Source organism: Oryctolagus cuniculus, chromosome 4 (assembly GCF_051225735.1).
Source record: "Oryctolagus cuniculus isolate XC-2025 breed Fujian yellow rabbit chromosome 4, ASM5122573v1, whole genome shotgun sequence".
In the NCBI taxonomy this organism is placed as follows: Eukaryota; Metazoa; Chordata; class Mammalia; order Lagomorpha; family Leporidae; genus Oryctolagus; species Oryctolagus cuniculus.
Window position 1 is genome coordinate 110,052,748 of NC_142870.1, and position 19,007 is coordinate 110,071,754.

At 40.7% G+C, this 19,007-nt stretch overlaps 1 protein-coding gene across 33 annotated transcripts in view; it reads left to right on the forward strand.

Annotated features, from left to right (window-relative positions):
• PHC3 (polyhomeotic homolog 3) overlaps window positions 1-19,007 on the forward strand; it is a 108,273-nt gene that overhangs the window by 28,685 nt on the left and 60,581 nt on the right. For 22 of the 33 annotated variants that reach the window (XR_011388060.2, XR_016232556.1, XR_011388057.2 and 19 more), the window contains 2 exons: window positions 10,964-11,122; window positions 13,438-13,536. The exons of 2 other annotated variants lie outside the window; for them this stretch is intronic. Coding sequence is in view for 14 of the 31 variants with exons in the window: in XM_089330954.1 (XP_089187080.1) it covers window positions 10,964-11,122; window positions 13,438-13,536 (258 nt within the window). In the remaining 17 variants the exon portion in view is untranslated. Of the gene's footprint in view, window positions 1-9,925; window positions 10,215-10,963; window positions 11,123-13,437; window positions 13,537-19,007 lie in introns of those variants that run through there. 9 more of the 33 variants (XR_011388059.2, XR_016232567.1, XM_070072522.2 and 6 more) reach the window with 3 other exon arrangements.

The following is a 19,007-nucleotide window of genomic DNA, read 5'->3' on the forward strand; positions in this document are numbered from 1 at the left end:
CCTAAAATGGAATTAAAAGAGTAGTTCATTTTGATGCAAAATTTTTTTAAAATTCATGCAGAATTTTTTTTTAAAGATTTATTTTATTTGAAAGGCAGAGTGAAGCAGAGTGAAGGAAAGAGGTCTTCCATCTGCTGGTTCCTTCCCCAAATGGCTTCGATGGCTGAGGTCATGCCCAGTGGATACCAGGAGCCAGGAACTCCATCTGGGTCTCCCACCTGAGTGGCAGGGGTCTGAATACTTGGACCATTTTCTGCTGCTTTCCCAGGTGAATTAGCAGGGAGCTCGATCAGAGCTGGGCAGCTGGGATTCTAACTGGTTCTCCTATATGGGATCCGGTGTCCTAGGTGACAGCTTAACCCTCTGTATTGTAAAACCAGACCATGACCTCATTATAGACAGAGAGACAGAGAGAAAGGTCTTCCTTCTGTTGGTCCACCTCACAAATGGCCGCCATAGCTGGCACACTGCGCCAATCCAAAGCCATGTGCCAGGTGCTTCTCCTGGTCTCCCGTGTGGGTGCAGGCACTCAAGCATTTGGGCCATCCTCCACTGCACTCCCTGGCCACAGAGAGAGCTGGACTGGAAGAGGAGCAACCGGGACAGAACCTGCGCCCCAACCGGGACTAGAACCTGGGGTGCCGGCGTCGCAGGTGGAGGATTAGCCTAGTGAGCCGTGGCACCGGCACCTTTTTTTGTAATACGTGTTTTCCATGAATATTTTGAACTTTTCATACATTATTTCCTTTTGAAAAATTTCCCTTGTACTACACTTACTGGACTGATGAGACTTTTAGGTCAAGGATCTGAAAAATCATCAATTATCTCTAAAAATGTTTAAATCAGCTGAATCAGTTATGACTTCCTGATAAAAATGTACAGGAGTACTTCTAACAAAGTTCTAATTCTAAAAACAATACCCTGGATATTTGTATGATTACGAGTGACTTTGTTCTTGTAAACTTATTTAACAAGAAAATGTAAAAAAAAAAGTGTTAGGGCTTCTTTAGCTCCCTTTCCTCTTCAGTGCTCTGTCTCCTCTGTTTGTTGTGTACCCTTGCTGATCTTTTCCTGGGCTGGCGTTGGGGCATGGCAGGTTAAGCTCCCACCTGTGACACCATCATTCCAAATGGGCACTGGTTTGAGTCACAGCTGCTTGACTTCTGATCCAGCTCCCTGCTAATACATCTGGGAAAGCATTGGAAGATAGCTGAAGTTCTTGGGACCCTGCCATCTATGTGGGAGACCTAGATGGAATTCCCAGCTCCTGGCTTCAACCTGGCCCAGCCTGGGCTGTTGTGGCCATTTGGGGAGTGAACTAGCAGTTGGAAGATACTTCTCTCATTCCACCTCCCTCCTCTGCCCCCTGCATCAACTCTTTTAAATAAATAAAAAAACTTAAAGTGTTAGGGTCCCTTTAGCCCCCTTTCCTCATCTGTCTCCTGTGTTTGCTGTATATCTTTTCTAGATCTTTTTGTATGTTTTTTGGACATAAATGTCAAACAAGTGTGTATATATGTTTTTTCTTTTTACATATTATGAACACAGAGATTCTGCATTTTGTTTTTCTCACTTAACAGTATGTTTTGAGATCTATGTTAGCAATCAGAGATCAGTCTCACGCTGCTGTGTGGTATTGCCCAGTGTGGATGGACTTTATTTTATATATGTATCCTTGTTGCAAGACATTTGAGTTGTTTCTAATAGTTTAAGTAACTTTTCTTTCCAGGATATCAAAATCTGAAAGTATTGAGAGACTGAAAGGTCTGTGAGGTCGCTGGTTTTTTTTGTCTTAATTTTACATGGTTTTATGAGTGTTGTAGAAAGAGGAAGTAATGTTTTCCGTCATGTGATAGCATTTCATTTGATTTCTTCATTAAAAACATGTAATCTATAAAAAGAAAATCACTCTTGGATACAAATTATTATTACTGTTTTTAAGATTTATTTATTTATTTGAAAGAGTTATAGAGAGAGAGAAGGAGAGATTTTCCATTTGTTGGTTCACTCCCAAAATGGCTGCAACTGCCAGGGTTGGGCCAAGTGGAAGCCAGGAGCTTTGTCTGGGTTTCCCTTTTAAGTGCAGGGACCCAAGCACTTGCAAACTTGGGCCATCTTCCGTTGATTTCCCAGGCATGTTAGCAGGGAGCTGGATCGGAAGTGAACAGCTGAAACCCACATGGTGCCCATATGGGATGTTCACGTTGTGGTTGGTGGCTTAACCAATTTTTATGCAGCGTTTTGTGTGTAAAGATATTTGAATTACTTACAGGTTCCCAATGAAAAAGATTTATAAGCTGCTTTAAAGTAATGAGTAAATCAGTAAACATTAAAAAGAAAATAGCATTTCTTCCTCGATTCTAATGTTAATACCTACCAAGAAGAGGTAGAAACTTTAAGAAAGGAAATATAAATCATCCCAAATTTCACTCCAAGTAGGCAATATATACTTATTTTTATTTTTTGACAGGCAGAGTGGACAGTGAGAGAGAGAGAGAGAGAGAAAGGTCTTCCTTTGCCGTTGGTTCACCCTCCAATGGCCGCCGCGGCTGGCGCGCTGCGGCCGTCGCACTGCGCTGATCCGATGGCAGGAGCCAGGTACTTATCCTGGTCTCCCATGGGGTGCAGGGCCCAAGCATTTGGGCCATACTCCACTGCACTCCCTGGCCACAGCAGAGAGCTGGCCTGGAAGAGGGGCAACCGGGACAGAATCTGACGCCCCGACTGGGACTAGAACCTGGTGTGCCGGCGCCGCAAGGCGGAGGATTAGCCTAGTGAGCCGGGTGCTGGTGCAATATATACTTTAAACCCATTAGGTCTCAAGTTTTCAATTCTGCAAGCACTCAGTGACATAATAGTTATTTTGAAGTTACTATTAAGTGATATACTTATTGCAGATTTTAAGTGTGTATAGGACAATGGAACATAGTATATATAGCATTTCTGTGACTGTTCTCACAAATACTGGATTGTATGTTTCTTTATGTAATACATATACACACAGACATTTGTATGTAATATGTAAGTGGAATTATACTTTCCATAGTATTCTGTAGTTTTTTTCCACAGTGGTCATAAAAATCTTTGACATTGAATATACATATATATCATGCTCTTAATGTCTGTGAAGTATTTCTGTTTATAAAATATAACTGATTGATTCTGACCAGTCAAATGGTAGAGGTGGTTCTCCAGTGGGCTTTATCTCTAGGGAATTCTCTGGGCCAGAAATTTTGTGGAATCACCTATTATAGCACCAAAAGGTGGTTGAGGATTTAATGACTTTCTGGTGGAGTTCATTTTCTCTGGAATTCTCTAGAATTCATGGCAATGTGGGGAGAGTATGGGAATAGGGCTCAGAGTGTGAGTTCTTTTGTGGGATATGAGGCTTGAGATATGAATTCACATAATTTGCCAGGCTCTAAGTGAAGAGAATTAGGAGTGTTGGGGTGCAATTGAGAAAATAATGGAAACTGTGAAGGGCAGCAGAGCAAAGAAAAGACCAGAGCCTTACCAGTTATGGAAAGGAAGGGACTTTGTGTTTTTTTTTTTTTTTTTTTTTTAAATAAGGCTAGTTAGGGAGGTAGATCTCTCGCAGAGCTGGCTACTGATCTTTTGGCCTTCATGGATTGAATGTTTATTTGTAGATAGCTGCCTAAAATGTTACTTTCATCTCACAACCTAGACGGAGTAGAATACCAGGTGGTCAGGATGTACCTCCAACTATTTAGTTCTCTTACTTCCTCTTTTCTTTTTTTAAAAAAATGAGAAGCATTCTGTTTGTACTTTGTGTTCTGCTTCCTTAAAAAGCACTCCAGGCATTTAGCCAATCATTTTAAAAGAATATTATGCTTTTTAAAAAAGATTTTATTTATTTATTTGAGAGGTAGAGTTACAGACAGAGGGAGAAACAGAAAGGTCTTCCCCTCCACTGGTTCATTCCTCAAATGGCTGCAACAGCCGGAGCTGGGCCAGCCCAAAGCTAGGAGCTTCTTCTGGGTCTCCCACGTGAGTGCAGGGGCCCAAACACTTAGGCCATCTTCTTCAGCTTTCCCAAGGCCATAGCAGAGAGCTGGATTCGGAAGAGGAGCAGCTAGGACATGAATATGGGATACAGACGTGGCAGGTGGAGGCTTAGCCTACTATGGCACAGCCCTGGCCTCTCTTATGCTTTTCTTTAAAGAGTATATAGTTAGCCTTGTTTAAAGAATGTCTTTATTCTTTGTTTATTTTTGTTACTTTTTTGAAGATTTATTTATTTGAAAGGCAGAGTTACGGGGGTAGGGAGGGAGACATAGATGTTCAATTAGCTAGTTCACTCCCCAGATGGCCGCAGTGGCTAGGGCTGGGTCAGGGGGAAACCAGGAGCTTCATGCAGATCTCCCACATGGGTAACAGGGGCCCAGGCACTTGGACTATCTTCTGCTTTTCCCAGGTCATTAACAGGGAGCTGGATTGGAAGTGGAGCAGCCAGGACACTAACCAGAGCCCATATGGGTTGGCAGCTTTACCTGCTATGCTACAATCCAGATCTTCTTTCTTTATTTTTGAAATGATTTATTTATTTGAAAAGCAGAGTTAGAGAGAGAGGGAGAAAGAGATTGATCTTCCATCCATTGGGTCAGGCTGGAGCCAGTGGCCTGGAACTCTGTCAAAGTCTTTCGTGTGGGTGGCAGGGGCCCAAGTACCTGGGCCACCTTCCACTGCTTTCCCAGATGCATTAGCAGGAAGCTGGATGGGAAGTGGAGTGGCCAGGACTGGAACTGGCACTCATGTGGGATGGTGGCTTTGGCCCAGCCTGCTGTGCCACAAAAACAGCCCCAGATTCTTTCTTTATTTTTTTTTTTGAAAAAAGAATCAACAACTGCTACTACTACTACTAATTAGGAAGATACTGGGATATAAAAAAAGATACCCTGACTCCCAAAATATGTGTCAGAAAACCTGGGCCCAGTTCTACTCTGCTGTGGTTTAATCTTTGGAACAAAACTTTATTCAAAATATCTAGAGAGGCTGGCGCCGTGGCTTAATAGGCTAATCCTCCACCTGCGGCGCCGGCACCCAGGGTTCTAGTCCCGGTTGCCCCTCTTCCAGGCCAGCTCTCTGCTGTGGCCAGGGAGTGCAGTGGAGGATGGCCCAAGTGCTTGGGTCCTGCACCTGCATGGGAGACCAGGAGAAGCACCTGGCTCCTGGGTTCGGATCAGCACGGTGCGTCGGCCGCAGCACGCCGGCTGCAGTAGCCATTAGAGGGTGAACCAACAGTAAAGGAAGACCTTTCTCTCTGTCTCTCTCTCTCACTGTCCACTCTGCCTGTCAAAAAATAAAAAAATAAAATAAAATAAAAACTATCTAGAGAGTAGAACAGAAAAGGAGTAAATTTGGGGGTGGGGATTGTGCTTGTTTATAATTCATTATATAGCACTTTTTAAAAATAAAGATTTATTTATTTATTTATTTGAAAGGCAGAGTTACAGAGAGGCAGAGAGAGAGAGGGAGAGATCTTCTATCCACTGGTTCACTCCCCAAATGGCCGCTACAGCCAGAGTTGAGCTGATGCAAAGTCAGAAGCCAGGTGCTGCTTCTGGGTTTCCCACGCAGTTGTAGGGGCCCAAGGAATTGGGTGGGCCATCTTCTGCTTTCCCAGGCCATAGCAGAGAGCTGGATTGGAATTGGAGCAGCTGGGACTTGAACCAGCGTCCATATGGGATGCCGGCACTGCAGGCGGCAGTTTTACCTGCTACACAACAGTGCCTGCCCCAGCACTTTTTTTTTTTTTTAAGATTTATTTATTTATTTGAAATTCACAGTTAGCGGGAGAGAGAGAGATCGAGATCTTCTGTCTTCTATCTGGTTCATTCCCCAAACGGCCACAACGACTAGGATAGGGCCAGGCTGAAGCAAAGAGCTTCATTCAGGTTTCCTGCATGGGTGCAGGGTCCCAAGCACTTAGGCCATCCTCCACTGCTCTGCTTTCCCAGGCACATTAGCTGGGAGCTGGATCAGAAGTGGAGCAGCCATGATTCGAACTGTTTCTCATACAGGATGCCAGTGTTGCAGGCAGTGGCTTTATCCATTATGCCACAATGCTGGCCCAATAAAGCACCTGAAAAGTAGAGATGAAGTAGTATCACTCCATGCTCTCTGCAGTTTTATTCTGCTTTGATAGATGCTGTTTCAAAATTGTTTTTTGTTCCCTATCTCTCTGTTAATGAACTTAAATACTATGTGAAAAGCTAGAATATGTACCTTAAAATAATATGGTATTCGTTAACTTAAACTTTTGTTGAATGAAAGCAGCTTCATAGACGTTGGATATGTGAAGATGGGTAACATATGATCCCCACCCGTACAGAAATAATTGTTTAAAAGAGTGAGATATATGAAGAGTGAAATATGTAGGAGAGTGAGAAATATATGTTCCAATTATGTATATGGTCAATAGCAATTGGACAAAAAGGAGGGGCTATTCAGTTCTGTTTTGTGATGTAGAGATGCCTAAAAAAGCTCATCATGGCAGATGACTTTTAAGAAGGAGTTGTTTGCTTTGTAGGTGGGGATGGGCTGGGACAGAGTGGAGGCTGTGGAGAGACTGCTCAGGTCAGTTAGGAGCATCATTACCAGTGCCAGAGAGGCCTGGATCATCATGACATCACAGATGGCTTTCACTGGGTAATATGATGTGTGTGGAGTTGTTGTTCTAGAAACGTAGTCAGAGGAGGTAGAACTTTATTCAAAAGATTCATAGATGGGTAATTAATAAAGTCAGGAAAAGATTATTTGGCAAATAGGGAGTGACAAGATTCTAGGAAGGGGCATTACTTTGCAGCTGTTAAAGTAATCTACCTCAAACTGACATGGGCCTTCACTCTCCAAATGTTTAAAGATCGAAATGGAACTTGGAAGAATAAAAGATGTAAAAACAGTGAAACACTTGAATGATTTTGTTTGTGTTTGGTGAAGGAGAGGGAAGAATCAGGCTGGTTCTCCCTGGGCTTTAAAAGATGCTAGTGCTGTTTGAAGAGATGCTAGGTTGGAAGGAATAATAATTAATTTGAATGTGTTAAGTTGGTAAGAGACATCCAGAGGCCGGAGCCGTGGCTCACTTGGCTGGTCCTCTGCCTGCGGCGCCAGCACCCCATGTTCTAGTCCCGGTTGCTCCTCTTCCAGTCCAGCTCTCCGCTGTGGCCCGGGAGGGCAGCAGAGGATGGCCCAGGTCCTTGGGTCCCTGTACCCACATGGGAGACTGGGAAGGAAGTACCTGACTCCTGGCTTCGAATCAGTGCAGCGCCAGCCGTAGTGGCCATTAGGGGAGTGAACCAATGGAAAGAAGACCTTTCTCTCTGTCTCTCTCTCACTGTTTATAACTCTCTCTCACTGTCTAACTCTGCCTGGCAAAAGAAAAAAAAAAAAAAAAAAGAGAGACATCCAGAAAGATGATGTGTTCTTATAGGTATTTGGCTCTGGAGCTTCAGGTAAGGGTGTATGGTCAAGAATTGAGAGTCATCGGATTGAAATGTTAAATTTCTCTGCTAATTTCTAAATTGTTACTCTAATTTCTTAAAGTCCTCAGAGCTTCCTTAAAACAGCTATTTTAAATTTTTGTCTGGTTATTTGTACACTTCTGTCTCTTTTTTAGGATCAGTCACTAACATCCATTGTTTGGTGACATCATATTTCCCTGATTATTCTTGATGCTTTGGCTGTGTATCTTTCTTTATGTATTAAAGAAGTGAGTGCTTATTCTGGTCCTTGTAGTCTAAGTCTGGCTTTGGAAACATCCATGGACAGCAGTCCCTAAGCCGATGACTGCAGCAGCTATTGTAGAACTACGGGGTGCCCTAAACCCAGGGCTGCTACAAGCTGCCACAGGCCTGCATGGAATCCTGTGTCTTCTGAGGCTGGCCCAGTACTGTACTGGAATCCTTGGTCAGTGAGGTTGGTGCAGCACAGGGTCACTCTAAACCCAAAGCCCCAAAGGTCTGCCTGCTATTGATATTTGTCTGAAGCCCAAGGCTGCCGCAGTTGGCCAGCGGCAATACGGGCTGGTACTCAAATCTGTCTGACAGGGGCTACAGTTTCTGTCTGATTCTGGCAGTGGTAGGGAACAATAAGGCCTGCAAAATTATTTACTCTGGCAACTACACGCAGGACTCGAAATTCAATAAATCTGTAGCAGGCCAATTTGGAAGTTGGTAATTTTGTATGGCCTGTGAATGATTTATAAATAACCAAATGGCACTTGCAGAAAAAAGATTCCCTGCTGCTGCAAGAAGGTCAGTTTGCAGATACTGGCCTGTATTTAGGGGCTGTTAAGATTTTGCCCAGTGCTGGTTTTTACTGTGGTGGGCCTAGTGTTGGGGCCAAAGATAAAGTTCTCTCTCTCTCTTTTTTTTAAAGATTTATTTTATTTATTTGAAAGAGTTAGAGAGGGAGGTAGAGCCAGAGAGAGAAAGAGAGAGAGAGTGCAAGCAAGCAAGAGTGGTCTTCCATCCACTGGCTCACTGTCAAAATGGCCGCAGCAGCCAGAGCTGAGCTGATCCAAAGCCAGGAGCCAAGAGCTTCCTCCAGGTCTCCCACACGGGTGCAGGGGCCCAAAGACTTCAGCCATCTTCTGCTTTCCCAGGCCACAGCAGAGAGCTGGATTGGAAGAGGAGCAGCTGGGACTCGAACAGGCACCCATATGGGATGCCGGCGCTGCAGGCCGGGGCTTTAACCCTTTATGCTGTAACGCCGGCCCCTATGATACTATACTTACTTTGCTCCCTTTCCCCTGAGCAGATGATAGCTCTCTGTTGTGCTATCTTGTTTTGGAGAAGGGGTGATGGAGGTGAAGTAAAACTGTCCTTCAATTAGCTATCCTTGTGGCACAATGAATTGAGCCACTGCTTGCATTGTAGGCATCCTGTATTGGAGCACCAGTTAGAGTCTCTGCTGCTCAGCTTGATCTAGATCCCTGCTTTTGCACCTGGGGAAGGCATAGAAAGATGATCCAAGTACTTGGGCCATTGCCAGCCAAGTAGAAGACCAGAATCGAATTCTGGGCTCCTGACTTCAGCCTGGCCCAGTCCTCATCATGGCCATCTTGGGAGTGAACCAGTGAGTGGAATATCAATCTGTCTTCTCTGTCTGTGTCTCTCTATCTCTGTCTCTTCCTCCCTCTTTGTTGCTCTGCCTTTCAAATAAAGGAAGTCCTTTGAAAAAACTGTCCATCTTACCCTCTTCAACGTGTCTCTTCTTGTTGTGCTGTGTTTTCTTAGTTCTTGTGCAGGTAATTCTGTATGGGTAGTTGTTCAGTTTGTTTCTTTGGGGATGATTACTGAAAAGTCTTATTCTGTCATTTTGCTCTACCCTCCTCTAGCGTGGATTATGGAACCATGCATGGAGTATAAATTTGGATTTTATATCCTTATGTGGCATAGCCTGATATTTTAATTCTCAGAGGTCTCTCCCATTCCTTTCCAGTGGGAGCAAGCAAATGGTGGCTTGCTGCTGCTCAGAGTATATGGGTAGAAAATTTCCAGCTTTCTTCTTTCCTCATGTTGATGTCCCCTTTTCAGACTTTTTGCCCTCAAAATAGGGGCTTTAATTTCAGCTTTCTCTCGAAATAGGCTGAGTTGGATGTTCTGTGTCTGGAGTCCCAGTAACCCCTTTGGACTGGTATCAGCCAGAGCTTATCTCTGGCTTTGAGTTCCTTTTTTCTGGCTCCTGGGCATTCTCTCCATCTTCCCCTTTGTGTGTTCAGCTATATATTCTGATTTTTCAAATTGATCTGGCATTTCAGTGAGTGTATTTGGGCATATGGATATATTAGTACAGTCTACCTTATTGCTTGAATCAGAACTAATAAATTATTTTTTTTTAAGATTTTTTATTTATTTATTTGACAGAGTTACAGACAGTGAAAGGGGGTGACAGAGAGAAAGGTCTTCCTTCCATTGGCTCACCCCCCAAATGGCCGCTACGGCCGGAGCTACGCCGATCGAAAGCCAAGAGCCGGGTGCTTCTTCCTGGTCTCCCACGCGGGTGCAGGCGCCCAAGCTCTTGGGTCATCCTCCACTGGCTTCCTGGGCCACAGCAGAGAGCTGGACTGGAAGAGAAGCAACCGGGACTAGAACCCGGCGCCCATATAGGATGCCGGTGCCGCAGGCGGAAGATTAACCAAGTGAGCCACGGCGCCGGCCCTCTTGGTTTATTTTCTACAAAAAGTATTTTAGGTCAGATTATATTCCTTTCTTTTTGAAAATATTACCTGTTTTTAAAATGGATGATACATGCACCTGGTCTGAAACTGGAAAGATAAAAAAGGGTATACATTTCTCCCTTTGCCCTACCTACCCTATCCCAATTTCCATTCACAGATACAACCAGTTAGTTACCAATTTCTCATGTATTCTAGCCATCTATTAGGGACATTTAAAATTATTTATTTATTTATTTTTATTTGAAAGCCAGAGTCAGAGAGAGAGAGAGAGAGCGAGCGAGCGCGAGCTCTCTTCCATTTGCTGGTTGCTTCCAAAATGACCAGAATGGCCAGGGCTGGGCCAGGCTGAAGCCAGGAGGTTCTTCTAGGTCTTCCACATGGGTGCAGGGGCTCAAGCACTTGGGCCATCCTCTGCTGCTTTCCCAGGCAGTTAAGGAGCTGATTGGAAGTGGAGCAGCCAGGACTTGAACTGGCACCTACATGAGATGTTGGCACTGCACACAGCAGCTTAACCTGCTACACCACAGTGCCAGCCCCTCGTGGATACTCTTTAAGAATTGTACCGATTATTAACCGATGCATGCTATTTTTTGCACATGCACAAATAATTGCCCAAAGAAGTGAGGGAATCTGTCAGATAAAGACCTCTCTTTTGAGTTCCTTAGCCAGTTTATACCAGATTTACTAACAGCAGATTTGTAAAATTCACTAATGTGAAGACAAGAAATGGAAGCCTAAGACTTAATATGTTTTCTTTCTTAGATCAACCTTTCTACTTCTCCTACACCTGCACAGTTAATAAGCCGTTCCCAGGCTTCCAGTTCTACCAGCGGCAGTATTACCCAACAGACAATGTTACTAGGGAGTACCTCCCCTACTCTAACGGCAAGCCAAGCTCAAATGTATCTCCGAGCTCAAATGGTAAGAAAGGAGCTACCATGTTTTTCCTGTGTTTAAGGACCAAAATATTTCTTGATTTGATGCAATAAGAGACAATTTTAAATATTTAGTAAATATTTAACAATTTATGTATGGATGTGCTTAGCTCTGTACCTTTATATATTGAAAAACTCTACTTTGACTCCAGAAGTTTTCTTGGTATAAAATAGTAATTATCAACAATGGGAAATTGCCAACAGAGTTTCTGTAAAATGAGTGATTATTTTTAATGTCAAATTTTGTCAATATCAGAATTATTTTTTCACATTTTAACATCTTTTCAATTGGGGTGCATTTTACAACTGATACCATCCTACAGTTATAGTTGATACTTATTGTGGTATGTAAAATAATTATATATTTTTTGACATCTTAGATTTGGTGAAATAGAAATGTTAAAAAGTTGGTTGTTTAGTATGTAGAATATGTCCTGGGATCTTCGGAAGTTGGAAATGGAGTTCCTGATAATTTACACGTGATTCTTGGCTTTAGTTATTTTCATCTCAAAATCTGTAAGGTTATTTGCTTTCTTTCTTTCTTTTCTTTATTTTTGTTTATTTGAAAGAGTTACAGAGAGAGGTAGATACAGAGAGAGAAATCTCCATCCGCTGGTTCATTCCCCAAATGGCCACAACGGCCGGAGCTGAGCGATCTGAAGCCAGGAGCCAGGAGCTTCTTCTGGGTGTCCCACGTAGGTGCAGAGACCCAAGAGTTTGGGCCATTTTCCACTGCTTTCCCAGACCATAGCAGAGAGCTGGAATTGGAAGTGGAACAGCTGGGACTTGAACTGGTGCCCATATGGGGTGCTGTCACTATAGGCAGAGGATTAACCTAATGTACCACAGCACCAGCCCCTGTTTTTCCTATGTTTGGATACCTACTGATTTCTTAATTGTTGAGCTTTAAGGAATATAAAAATTGACATTTATTTTACTTGCTTTCTTTACAGGAAGCTATACAAGTCTTTGGCCCTAATAAATATTATATTCTTATTTGTTCAGTGAATTGAATATATATCTGGATCCTCAGTTCTCCACCTAAAATTAGAAAGTTTATAGTTGTGCTTTTAATAGGAAATAATGACATGACCCATCTTTTATTCACTGATTAATTATTCAATATACATTATTGTACTCTTGACTTATTTTTCCCTGTGATCTTACTTAACTAATAATATGTCTTAAAATTAGTTTGAACCATTGGAATTGTTGCTGTGTGATCCTTTTTAACTTCTTAAATCACCAGTTTCATGAGTTAAGCTAAATGGAATATTCTTTTTTAAGTTAGTACTTTCAGGCATTTTGCAATGGAAATTACCTTTTTGTGAAAGTTAAACTTTTTTATTAAATTTACTTAACTTTAGTAAAATACCAAAGAAATGAAGTTTAAAAAATCCCTTAATTGATTGTTGTAATTTAAATAGCAATGAGGAATTGACTAACTCTTGATACAGTTTTGAAATATAATTTTTATTTGTTCTTTGAAACAATTGCCATAATTCTCTAAGTTGAATTAGATATTCTGAGTAGATTATATCATCTAGAAAATAATGCTGTTTGTATTAATATTTTTTAAAAATTTGAAAAAATGGTGATGAGTGAATACATACTTTTTTATGTGAAACTTTTTGCAGGCTCTTTGGTTGAATTTTGGCATACTATAGCATATAAAGGTACACATATACATACAGCATATATATATATATATATATATATGTGTGTGTGTGTGTGAGAGAGAGAGAGAGAGAAAATTTCCTTAGAATTAGTTTTAAAATGAAGAGGAACCTAGGTTTGTCCTACAGATCCTTGTTGTGGAGTGAGATATTAGAGTTTTCCTTGTGGTAGAGGACTGAACAGAGTTCTTGGTGTTTCTTTTCATGTTTCTAACTAAATTTAATTTGTGTCCCAAAATAATAACTGTAATTGTCTTGTAACTTCCTATTTTTGGCTTCTGCCATAGTAGTTTTGAACTGGGAAAAATTTAAGTGTAATAGCTTATTTGGGACAAAATTTTGTCTGAGAATTTTTTTTTATCACCAAAATATACTTTGTTTTTTTAGAGCACTGGTTATTTTTCTACTCGTCAGAATCATGAGCTGTTTCAAAATGTTTATTATTTTTTTTGAGTTCTCTATTATCAGAAACTTCTTTTTGTCATGTACAGCCTTTTGCTTAGGAGACAGTCCTAAACTGCATTGTCTTTCTGTCACAAATTTCAGTCTTTCTTGCCTGCTCTACATTGTGTGTGGGACATGTTCTTCTGTCTTAGGGTATTTTTTTGGTTTTCTGTCTGTACAGCTGATTTTCACACCCGCTACCACTGTGGCTGCTGTACAGTCTGACATTCCTGTTGTCTCGTCGTCATCGTCATCTTCCTGTCAGTCTGCAGCTACTCAGGTGAGCTTGTCTAGCTTCACATTGTGGTACTGAAGGACTGGATCTTTATGTTAAAGATAAACATTGCATTTGTGTTGAAGTTACTGATGGTTTCAGTGCTCTTTGTCATGTATTTCAGATTTAAATTTAGTAAAATACAATTAAAACTTCAAGAAAATGTTTTTGTTCTGTAGAAATTATATCATTAAGCAGAAATTTAGGTTACTTGACATCAACCAGTGTTAGTGGATTTTTGCTAATGACATTGTGTATTTAGTTTTATTGTAAAGTAGATTTACTTCTCTAATGATATGAGATTTAAATTACTTTGCAGTCAGGTAAAAAGTCAAATGGGTTTTAATTTTAAAAATTGAGAATATTTTAAATTTAAAAAACTGAATAGACTATTACTTTATTTGGTACTGTGGAAAAAAAAATTAACCTTAAGTTTTTTTGGCATGCCATTCAGAAGAGTATACTAGAGGTAGAATGTAGACCTAAAGCAAAAATCAAAAATAAAAAACTCCTAGAAGAAAATTTGGAAGACTATCTTTGCTACTCTGGGACAGATAAAACTTTCTCAGAGCAGAAAAACACTAACTATGAGAGAAAATCGTGACAAATTGGATTTTATGAAAATTAAAAATTATTTTTCAAAGACAAAGAGGCAAGTCACAGAGAAATGTTTAATTCCATGTATCTGTGAAAGAAAATGCCATTAAGAAGATCTGAAGAAATTCGATTAAAAATGGGCAAAAGATTTGAACATACTTCATAGAAGACAATATACAAAAGGCCTATACACATATGAAAGAATGTTCAACATTATTAATCATTACTGAAATGCAAGTCACAACCACAGTGAGTATCATCACATGCTCACTGTCATGCCTGAAATGAAAACTGATAATATATCATGTACTGGTAAGAGTGGAGCAACTAGATTCTCTTACATTGCTGGTGAGAGAGTGAAATGGTACAAACACTTTGGAAAACAATGTGACAATTCCTTAAAGTTAAATATATTCTTAACATGTGATCCAGCAGTTCTCATAGATGTTTACCCTGAGAAGATGTGAAAACATAGCATCCACATAATGGCATGCAAACAAACCTTCATAGCAGCTCCATACAGAAGAGCCCCAGAATGGAAACAACTAAATATCCTTTAACTGCTAAGTGGGTAAACAAATTGTGATATATTCATAGCATAGAATACTACTCAGGGTACATCTCAGAAACATTATGTTTGGAAAAAGAAGCTAGACACCAGAGAATACATATTTTATCATTATTTGAAATTTTAGAACAGGCAACACCAGGTATACTGGAAAAAAAATTATATTAATGGTACCTGGGGCAGAAGGTGGGAGAGATTGGTTGGGAAGAGGCATGAGTGAATTTGTAGATTGATGGAAATGTTCTGTACCTTGATTGGGGTGGCAGTTGTATAGTGTGTACGTATGTCAAGAGTCATTGCACCCATTCATTCATGTTATAAGTTACATTCCAGTTAGTTTGGCAAATATGAATTTGAGTAAAGTTTAAATTGAAATGAATGAACAAAATATTACTTGTATGATACTGTTTTTGGTAATTTTCATAGTAAATGTTTTAAGGGTTCATATGGCAGAAATGGATAAATACTTAGTATCATTCTGGTTTCTTAATCCATCTTGTAAAAAGAAACAAAATGAGATAGAATATTCTTATTTTTCATAGAATTTTTGTATAATTTTATTTAATCATAGTTAATTTACATGCATTAATATGTAATGATAGTGGTCATACTGAACTCAGATTCTCTGTGATCTTCCACAACTTTGTTGGACCATTCTTTCCATGTTTAAAAAATGAGACCTTTGTCTTTGTTAACTTTAGGATTATAGTTCTGAACTTCTATGATGTCTGTAGAATTAATTTGTTGAAGTAATAATCTTTCTGTTCCCTTTTGTTTTGACTTTATAAAATCTCATAGAACTTGACCATAACCAACTTTCAGAATATTTTTTTTTTTTTTTTTGACAGGCAGAGTGGACAGTGAGAGAGAGAGACAGAGAGAAAGGTCTTCCTTTGCCGTTGGTTCACCCTCCAATGGCCGCCACAGCCGGCGCGCTGCGACCGGCGCACCGCGCTGATCCGATGGCAGGAGCCAGGAGCCAGGTGCTTTTCCTGGTCTCCCATGGGGTGCAGGGCCCAAGCACCTGGGCCATCCTCCACTGCACTCCCTGGCCACAGCAGAGGACTGGCCTGGAAGAGGGGCAACCGGGACAGAATCCGGCGCCCCGACCGGGACTAGAACCCGGTGTGCCGGCGCCGCTAGGCGGAGGATTAGCCTAGTGAGCCGCGGCGCCGGCCAGAATATTTGTTTTATTTTTGCATTTGTTTGATTTTTTTACAGCAAAGATTTAATTTACAATATGCATACAATAAAACAAAATAAATTGAAAATATTTAAGAACAAAAGCAGAAATAAAAACTGAGAATATGACATGGAGCTAGGAGTGAGGTTGCCACTCAGATTACATGCATGAAGTCCCATACTTATGTTCAACTCCCACTTTAGTCCTTATTTTATGGCCTTAGACAAATTACCAAACATCTGTAATACTCATTCATACTTGTAGGGTACATTGAAGGATGAATAATAGGAATGTTAATTACTTTTTTGTAAATTAAGAAATAGGAAGACATGAGTTGAAATTATACTTCAGCAATAGTTGCCTGCCTTGTCACTTGCCAGCTGATTGATTTTGGGGAAGGTCACAGTACATCACAGTGTTTGTGACAGACTTTGGAGCCAGACTCTGTGGCTTTAAATATTTGCCCAACCACTTTCTTATTATATATCTTTAATCTGCCACTTCATTTTCAATATTAAATAAACATTTAAATAATTAGAATACTTCATAGGGTTGTGAGGATTCAATGTGTTAATAAACGTAGAACAGACAGTGTTGATAGATAGCACTCACTGAATGGTACTGTTATCCTTGTTAAGATCAGGTTTTTTTACTGTAAACTGGAAGTAGTAGCTCAGAGTTGTTAGAAGGAGTAAATGAGACAATAATTATAAAGCACTTGGCAAAGTACCTGCCACATAATAAGATATCACATGCTCCTGATTACTATTTTTATTCTACAATTTATGAATCTGAGTCACAAAGTCTGTTTTTAGCTTTCAAGTATCTCATAGTGAAAGAGAAACACAACCACTTAACAGTTTCCAAAGTAAAACCAGTTGCTTAGGAAAATACAGTAATTTCTGACATACTCTCTAGAGCATAATTTATTTTGTGGGTTTCTGTAAAGAAAACATATTACATCTTTAAAGCATCATTCATGTGAGCACAAAGTAATTTATAAAAGTGGTCTTCAGCGTTCAGTTTGGTTGTGTGGCTGTGTGTGATGATCTGACTTAATTCAAGGATGGACTTCTCAGAAGTAGGGAATGGGTTGACCCTTAAGAATTCTTTTTATGAAAGTTACTTTTTTTTGCTGTGCTTGGTAAATTGCAGTGAAAGTGTAGGACTGTTAGATTTGGAAAATTTGTTTCATTTTATATTTACAGTTTAAAAAAATTTTTAAGTACTTATAATTGAGAAATACCGATTTGGAGTTTCAGTACCTTTTAAGCTATAAAAATCAGTATAACTTAATTTTTAAGATTTATTTATTTATTTGAAAGTCAGAGTTATAGAGAGTCAGAGGCTGAGAGAAAGAGAAGTCTTCCATCCGATGATTCACTCCCCAGATGGCTGCAGCGGCTGGAGCTGCGCCCATCTGAAGCCAGGAGCCAGGAGTTTCTTCTGGGTCTCCTACGGGGGTACAGGGGTCTAAGCACGTAGGCCATCCTCTGCTCCTTTCCCAGATCATACCAGAGAGCTGGATCAGAAGTGGAGCAGCCAGGACTTGAACTGACACCCTTTGGGATGCTGGAACTTCAGGCGGCAGGCAGCCTTACCCGCTGCGCCATAGCACCAGCCCTATAACTTAATTTTTAAACATTTTTTATGGCATACTGCAAAAAAGAAATTTGGAACACTTTACTGTTATCTAATTTACCTCTTTATTTTTTTAAATGTTTATTTGTCTATTTCCTCTACTTGAAAGGTAGAGCAATAGAGCGAGGGAGGGACAGAGAGATCTTCCATTCACTGGTTCACTCCTCAGTTGCCTGTGACAGCTGAATCTGGACCAGGCCAAAGCCAGGAGCCAAGGAACTCCATTCAGGTCTCCCATGGGGGTGTCTAGACCTAAGCACTTGAGCCATCATTGTCTATCTCTTGGAATGCTTTAGCAAGAAGCTGGATTTTAAGCAGAGAAGTGGGACTCAAACTGGCACTGTGATATGAGATGTGTGCCTCCCAAGCAGCGACTTAACTTGCTGCCACAATGCCTGGCCCTATTTACTGTTGTAAATGCTTTTCTTCTCATCACCACACCAAGAAACAAAACAAAATAGATTTTCAGAAAGCTACAATAGGACAAAGAGTATTTTATAGGAAAGGGAGCTGGCCTTGTGATATAATGGGTCAAGCCACCTGCAGAGCTGGCATCCCATTTGGGCACTGGTTTGAGTCCTTACTGTTTCACTTCCAATCCAGTTCCCTCCTTTGCACCTGGGGAAGCAGTAGAGGATGGCCCAAATGCTTCAGCCTCTACCCATGTGGGAGACCCGAAAGAAGTTCCTAGCTCCTGTTGTAGCCTTCTGGGGAGTGAACCAGAGGATGGAAGACCTCTGTCTCTCTGTCTCTCTCTCCCTCTGCCTTTCAAATAAATTAAATCATAAAGTAAGAAATTTCATTAAGGTTATCCAGATAATGCTGTTAGAATTGAGAAAAAGAAAATATGACATTCCTTTTTAGTTTCTTCAAAGAAGGAATACTATGATAATTTACATGGAGTTTCTTAGATTGAAGTTAAATAATTGGTGTGAGAGTATTTTGGCAAGGAGAGCCCATTTAAAAAATTGAGGTGTGAAGTTAGCAAAAATACCTTATAGTTTGATCATAAGAGATTTGGATGAAAATGAAAGGTGGACATTAGAGTGTCCTAATATTCATTATATAGGAAAAGATGGGTTCTCTCTCTTCAAAAGTAAAATTCTATAAAATAACTCTGAATATGCAGTCTTTCAATTTTAAAAAGTAAAATTTTAGTTTATGTATTTGAAAAGCAGACAGACAGAAACAGAGAGATCCTCTATCTACTGATTTACTCCCCAGAAGCCTGCAACAGCCAGAGCTGTTCAAGACCTAAGCCAGGAGCCAGGAACTCATTTGGGGTCTCCCAGGTGGGTGACAGGGACGCACGTACTTGGGTCATCATTGATTCTTCCTCCCATGGAAGCTAGAATCAGAAGTAGATCCAGGACTCGAACCTAGATACTGCAGTATGTAATAAGAGTGTCCCAAGTGGCATCTTGGCTGGCGCTGGGGCTCACTTGGCTAATCCTCCGTCTGCGTCGCTGGCACCCCGGGTTCTAGTCC